Source organism: Melospiza georgiana, chromosome 4 (genome assembly GCF_028018845.1).
Source record: "Melospiza georgiana isolate bMelGeo1 chromosome 4, bMelGeo1.pri, whole genome shotgun sequence".
In the NCBI taxonomy this organism is placed as follows: Eukaryota; Metazoa; Chordata; class Aves; order Passeriformes; family Passerellidae; genus Melospiza; species Melospiza georgiana.
The window spans coordinates 55,709,939-55,717,438 of NC_080433.1; the positions used below are offsets into that span (position 1 = coordinate 55,709,939).

The window sequence follows — 7,500 nt, forward strand, 5'->3', positions numbered from 1 at the left end:
TATCAGTGGGGAGACAAGTTGATTCATAAATCTGGAGATGAGAGACGGGTAATGCTTGTTTCTTTTTGTAGGATTGGCTTGGACCAGAGTCAAAAAAAGCACGAAACACAGCTTCCCTCTGAACTGCTTTACCTTTTGCAATCTCCTCTTGTGCCATCTGTTGTTAGAGGAATTCCTCAGGTTTTCTCTCACATTAAGCTATCTCCATAGATTTCCCTCAGCACTCCTACCCAATTGCATTGATATTCATTGTTTAATGCAACACTCATTCATCTGCTAGTATAAAAACAGAGAAAAAAACATTTTTAATAGTCCTTAGGAGTAAACAGTTCTTTAAAGACCTTTATTTTACTCAAAGAATTAAGTCCAGCTGAACTCATAACAAAAAAGATTGGTAATAAAGAAATTGGAAATTACAAAATTTTATTGTTAAAATATATATGGATATATAGCCATCCATGTAACTGTATATGAATGGCTAGAACACTGAAAGTAGCACGACGTATTTGTGTTTGTAAGTTATTGGTCATAAAGAGTCTCATAAACCACAAATTATTACTGGCAAAGTGTGAAAATATGCATCTTACAAGTACAGCTGTGAAGTTTGCATATTTAAACTGTATTTTCTTCAAATATAATTTCTGCCTTTAAAGAACAGGAGTGTTTCCCATATTCTCTTGATGGTCAGGTATCACAAATAAGATGCAGTAGGTGTTTTAGCATGTATTTTGTGACCAGGTCTTCACTATGCTGTATCCAAAACCAGTGATTAGCTGTGAGGTATTTCCATGTATTGTTGCACTGATGCTAATTAAATGCAAAGAACTGTAAATCACAGCAGTAAAAAGCCCCAGACAAACTAAACAAACAAAAAACCACCAAAACACCAAGTCTTGATCGGTCCATGTTGGAAAAGGAAAAATTGATGTTTTTTATAAGTGATGGTTTTATTAAACATTTATTGAAACATAAAAATAGAGTAGGTAGAAGTTAAAAGTTACAAAAGTAATATTAAAATCCCCAAATTCTTGGTGTTTGTAAATTTCATAGGAAATCAGTATTTGAATTTTTTATTATAGTTTGTAATTTTTATTCCACTCTTTGTCCTTTTTTTGATCCTTTCCCCTTAAATATATTGTGGGGAGGGCATTTTAAGGGTTGTCACAGGCTGTGAAACTTTAGAACTTACCCTACTTTTACATCCAGACTGAAATGTCTGTCAGCCTTTTCACAAGCCTCTAGTAAAAAGAGAGTTGGACTTTTTTAGACACAGATACCACAAAATTGCCATAATTTACAATTAATTACAAATCCGCTTATTAACTTTATACTTTTTAAGTCCCCTGCCCGTAATCCTTTTATCCTAAAAGGCAGCCTTTCAGGGTCCTCTGAAGAAGTGATGAAGTAAAGCAGCCTGAGCCTAGAAATTTCCTCCTGCTTTAGGAAAGCCCTGGGTGAGCTGGGCAGGACCAGCAGGGCAGGACGTCCCTGCCCATGGAGAGGCCCTTGCGCAGCTGCTGCCAGCCCTCCTGCATCCGCTCAGCTCGTCAGGCAGCTCTCACTCACCTCACACAGCACCCAAAGTCTGATGATCTCAAATTAAATTCCTCTCACTGGAAGACATGGTATCTGATTACCTAAAGAGATGTTTTCATTCTTGGGTTTGGTGGTTTTTTTTCAGTGCAGAATTAGTTTATTTTTTTAACAGCGGGAGGAAGACTTTGAAGTAAATAATGTACTTCGTATATCATGCCACCTAAATGAATACATTATTTCAGTTTGATTTGTGATTACGTTTGCAGGTAGCTGTTATTTAGAACACTAAAGTGGGTTTTTTGCAGTGTTGCTGGAACATACCTCATGAACTCAGCAGTAATTACTTACCCTCATTAAACAATTGCAGCCAGTATTACCATCACTCCCGTTACCCATCTCTAATGCAATAAATTAGAGCCTGGCTTCTTTGCTTGCTTCCTAAAAACCTAGAGTTTTTCTACACAAATATGGTATAAAGTCCAGTTTTAGGACTTGCAATCAACTCTTTTTTACTTTTTCCTTATCTGAGTTTGCCAGTGGGTGTTGGTATCTAAGGTAAAGATGCAGGACTCAAAGCAGTAATCTAAAAATGAGCTGGTTCATAATTAAAAAAAAATCCCCGCCACGCACTTTGTTTAATACTTCCTCCAGAAATTAATATTTCTGTAAATAACTACTAATCTATTTTTAATAGTTTTGAATACTTCATGGTGAGATAGCTACTGAGAAGAATTAAAGAACTTCCTGTGCTTTCTTCATAATTTTTATTGAATCTCATTCAGTAGTCTGAGTTTATATGTTCTCAAAATAAACCATTATCTAATAAATAGATTTGCCAAACAGTAAAAAGCAGTCTTTACATTTTTTCTACTGTATCTTATTAACCTGAATGAACAGATGCTTTCTAGTACTTTTCAGGACCAGAAATGTGAGTTCTTTTATTAAAAAAAAAAAAAAAAAAAAAAGAAAAAACAAACAAACAAAACCCTAAAAAACCCCACACACAATATTTTTATTCAAACAGCATCAACATTTTGAATGTTTTGCATTCCAGCACATCTAGATGACCATGACCATGTTACCTAATTTTGGTTGTTGAGATGAAATAGAGAAGACAGATTTTGCGATACCCCTGGAACAAAGCATGTTAGGCTGAAGAACCTGGCTTTGAAATCACAAGATCTCTGGGCTTCATATTCTTTCCTGCATATAATCAGTATTTTTCAAAAGTGATACGTCAGACTTACAAGGTCTGGTAGTGACAGAACTTGTATATATTTCTGATGAGCTATTCATCTTTCAAAATCTGGTTTCCTATCTTAGCTGCATCTTTAGTGCCAAGATAAGAGAATGCTCACAGCCCTTCTCTTGCCTGTGTTTTGAAGTCTTTACTTCAGGCAGAAGCATATTGTACTGTAGGTTTCCATGACTTCATGCAAACTTGAGCCAGACAACCCTAACACATATGTATGAATACATTCAACATGCTTTTTGTGACCAAGGATGAATCCTGGAAACTACAAGTTTCCAGCCTGCAAGTGGAGTAGAGAGCAATTTTAAGCTCTCTTTTGTTTTATGTTTATGAATTTATGAATTTGTGACTTTATGAATTTATGTTTTACTACATGTTGATTATGCTGGTAAAACAGCATCAGCTTTATTGTTGGCATTAATCCATTAATAACACTGAGCTCATTATATGAAACTCTTTGTGTTGTTATATTAGTGGGGCTCTCTTTCATTTTATAGCTGGCTTAAGTCCTGCTGAGATTCAGCAGTTATGGAAAGAAGTGACTGGAGTTCACAGTATGGAAGACAATGGCATTAAACATGGAGGGCTAGACCTCACTACTAACAATTCCTCCTCTACTACCTCCTCCACCACTTCCAAAGCATCACCACCAATAACTCATCATTCCATAGTGAATGGACAGTCTTCAGTTCTAAATGCAAGGCGAGACAGGTAATTCTGATGGGATTTCAACTGTGCTTATCATTTAACGTGAAGCGGTTGTATAACATCTTAAGTCACATGATTTCCAATCAAAAAATAGCTCTTTGTAGAGGTTACTTAAGAGATCGTGGAACCTGATCTTCCAGAATTGTTTATCAGTAGGGCGTAATTTTCCGTAATAATGTCTAACTGTGCAGACACAACAAAATTACCTGCATGTGGTTTTATAACTCATGAACTTACGATAGTTTGGATAAAAGTTAATCACAGAGTCAAGTGGGCTGGTGTAGGGGTGTAAATGCACATTTGTGGGTACTTTTGTAGGTACATAGTTTCATTCATAGTTTAACACACCTGGCAGTCAGGCCCTTACTGTTGAACCACACTCCTGGTTTCATTAACAAAGTAAATCTATATGAGTTGTCAAGGCTGTAATTCAGTGCAAAGATTCTATATTAAAAGTGCTTCAAAACAGTATATTAAAACATCTCTCATGTTGTTTATTTCTTGTGAAAAGAACCACTAAATTTTCTGTCTTTTATGCATGACAATAATGAACCTGACATATTTCCTATAATTTTTCCATGTTGTTAGTGTAATACAGTGAATTCCATCATATGGATGAAATTAAAATCATTTTTAGACACATTGACAGAGATTATTTACTCTTCCTTAATTTCAAGTAATGGTTTAAATACAAGAGTATACAATACCTGTAACACTTACCAGTAAATATATTAGTGTAGTGAGATATACTACATCTCAATATGAGATGAAATTTAATTGTATGTTTATAACATAAATTGTAAGTAATTGTCCTTTCAAAAAATTTTCCATTTAATTATTTTAATACTTAGGAGACTATGATTTAAGTCTTTCTCATACTCATATGACTGTGAGAGCAGTTTTCAATCATTATTTTGTATTATTTAAAAATCTGAAAACGTTTGTAGTAGTGCTTTTAGTTATTATCACTTTTTTGTTTATATCTCACAGAATGGTTCTTTGCTTCAGTATGTCACCTACATCCACGGAATAATTCTCTGAATTTTTTTGATAACTCATCATAGATGAAACAATTGCAGAGGTTCCAGAAAAAGGCATGGAGAACAGCTAAGGATATTTATGAAGCCACATAGTTAATGAAAGCAATACTTGTGAACAAAAATATTTATTAATGGAAGCAACTTTATTTTTATACACATTGAGCAGAAAATTAAAATATTATTTTGAACTTTCACAATATTCAGGAATTCTGACTGTCAGTCTTCAATATTTATACTTAGAATTGATCATTTCTGAGTGTATTTTTTATTTATAGGTAAATGTTACACCAAGGTCATATGGCATAATTAGCATATGGTATTATACAGTCATCTTATTTTTTCATCCTTTATTAACAGTCATCTTTGGCTCTATTTCTTCTCTAATTGGAACATCATCTAGCCTTGGCAGTTGAACTATTCAATAGAACGATTAAATTTTTCTGACTGCTCTGAGCTAAATTGACCTGTTTTGACCTGTTTGTCACTGATCGTAACCTGACAGGCGCTAGCAGCCTCCAACGATTATGGCTTTTGAGATGAATCTGATGCCTTATTCTTTTGCTACAGCTCGTCACATGAGGAGACTGGGGCCTCCCATACTCTCTATGGTCATGGAGTTTGCAAATGGCCTGGCTGTGAAAGCGTTTGTGAAGATTTTGGACAATTTTTAAAGTAGGTGGATTTTTATTCGTTGGTACAAAATGGTTCAAGGCAAGGGAAAGTGAAAGACAGCAAACAAAGTTTTACTGTAAACCATATCAGAGAGTTTTTTGTGTGTATTTCATGCAACTGGATAATCGAGGCTATCGGCAGAGGGTCAAATTGTTATCCTTTCTTTCATGTCGAACACTTTTACAGGCCTTTCAATAGCACAGTGTTTAATCCTCTTATTATCCTTTACTGAAATGGAGCCTCAGAAAATTTGAAGAGATGCTTTAGATTTTATATTGGATAGTAGGAGTATGAAAAAGCACTTTTTAAATTCTGACAGTTTGTGTGAAGTGGGAATTACTGTGTATAGTATAAATAAAAAAGCACAAAAGCCTAAGCATGACCATTTAACTCTTACTTGCTAATCTATTTTTGCTTTTATTCTTGCATGTGCACAAGATACATAAAAAACCCACAGTGTACAGGTGGGTTTGCACCTTTCAGGATGAAAAGTGATGTCATTGCTTTTTCAGCATTTGGTTTAGCCAGCTATTTTCTAAATCTTAGCATTTAGGAAGTGACGCAGCTTTTCCTTTTCATCTGCAACTTCAAACTGCAATGGGTTTCTGCAATTTTTCCTTTTTGTTTATTTCAAATTATTTACTAGTATTTCTGTGTTCTTTTGAATTTTCAACAGCAGGACTGATTTTCTACCTGTGTACATTATGGACTGGTCTTTGTTAGCAGAGCCATACTCATTTGGCATGCAATAGATCTTAATGGAAAGCTACAGATAGGCTTATATAGATGAGTAACTTCAGGGGCTGAGACTCTTATGTTGTCATGGTGCAGCTAACAGGGTGAATGAACTGTTTCATGCTTCATCAACAATTAAGTTAATTAGCTCATTTGAAATTGCACTGCTTTGTTGCCAGGATGTTGGCAGCAACATCAAAAGATGTGTTTACAAATGGCAAACTACGGGGTATATAACAGAAGCACCTTAACAGCAGTCCATACCCGCTCAGTATTACAATAACTTTTATAATAGAATTATGGCAATACTATTCATAAAGTATTTGCAATGCTTTCTCTGTCTTTCAGTTTTAAATTAAGTAACTTACACTGACTTGCAAATTGTATGTAGGTATCACTCCTGACAAATTTTTGTTTATTAAGTAGAATGTGAAAACAATGGCTTATTATTAAAGAAAACTGTATAGGATTTAAAAGAACCTGATTTACATAAGTTTGTATTAAAAGGAAAATGAAATCTCCCAAATTCAATGTAGTGTTCTAAGTATTATTAATAATAAGAATTTAAACTCATTTAGCTTAAGCATTTCCCTTTTCAAGACAAACTACGTTTCCTGAATACGTCCATCCATCCAGCCTATAGTGATGCTAATTCTTTGGGCAGACTTTGCACATCTATTATGTCAGGTCTCTTGTTATAATCCATGATCAGTAAAACCATTTTGATTAAGGCAGTGTAGTGCCAGGTTTACAGATGCTCTTGCTTTCCTCAACCAAATAACCCTGGAAAATGTGAAAGTGACACATAACATCTTGATAATTCTGGTGCAGAAGCAATCAGGGTTTACAGCAGTGTCATGGCTTTTTGTCCTATACATCAGCACAAGCTGTCCTAGAATATTTTGTTATTTCTTCTTTTCACTCAAGTCTGTTTACTGTGCCCTTAAAACAAATAAGAAGTCATGATGCTGAATAGGAGAGTTTGTTTATGAAATAGAAATATTTCTTCATTTTACACTAGCGTTAAGATGGAAATCAATACATAACCTTGCATTAGATCCTTTAGTACCTTTTCATGTTCACGCTAATGCAAAATCCCCATTACAATTAAAAAACATTTTCTTTCAATTAAATATCAACTTTTAGTCCAAAGATTGACCATTTTTCCAACCCATTAACTTTATAGGGGATGACAGGACTAATGGCTGTAGTTTTTAAGGCTTTGCTCTTAGTCTAATCTTTGTTGCAATGTTTCAGGTTCTCTGACTTGAAACAATATGATACCTGTGTTAAGAGAGTTAATGCAAGTATATTGTACCAAAATGAAATATTAATAAGGTACTCTACCCCAGTCTAGTAGTCTGTATTTCTGTAATATGCTTATGACAACTTTGAAGAGTGCCTGGTTTATGAAGTGACCTGCAACTTCTGCTCAGAAAATAGTTTACCTAGAAGCTTGATGTAAAAGAAGAAGAACAAGCAGAGGATCCAAGAAAGAGGATTAGGACAGAAAAGACCAGTTTGGCTTCACTTGGCTAATCAGGGAAATGATTTAGG

The 7,500-nt window shown here is 34.7% G+C and overlaps 1 protein-coding gene across 7 annotated transcripts in view; it reads left to right on the forward strand.

The window, feature by feature from the left end:
* The window catches only part of FOXP2 (forkhead box P2), a 399,281-nt gene that overhangs the window by 345,097 nt on the left and 46,684 nt on the right, over nucleotides 1-7,500 (forward strand). For all 7 annotated transcript variants that reach the window (XM_058022205.1, XM_058022208.1, XM_058022209.1 and 4 more), the window contains 2 exons: nucleotides 3,286-3,499; nucleotides 5,104-5,208. In XM_058022205.1, coding sequence (XP_057878188.1) covers nucleotides 3,286-3,499; nucleotides 5,104-5,208 — 319 coding nt within the window. The remainder of the gene's footprint in view (nucleotides 1-3,285; nucleotides 3,500-5,103; nucleotides 5,209-7,500) is intronic.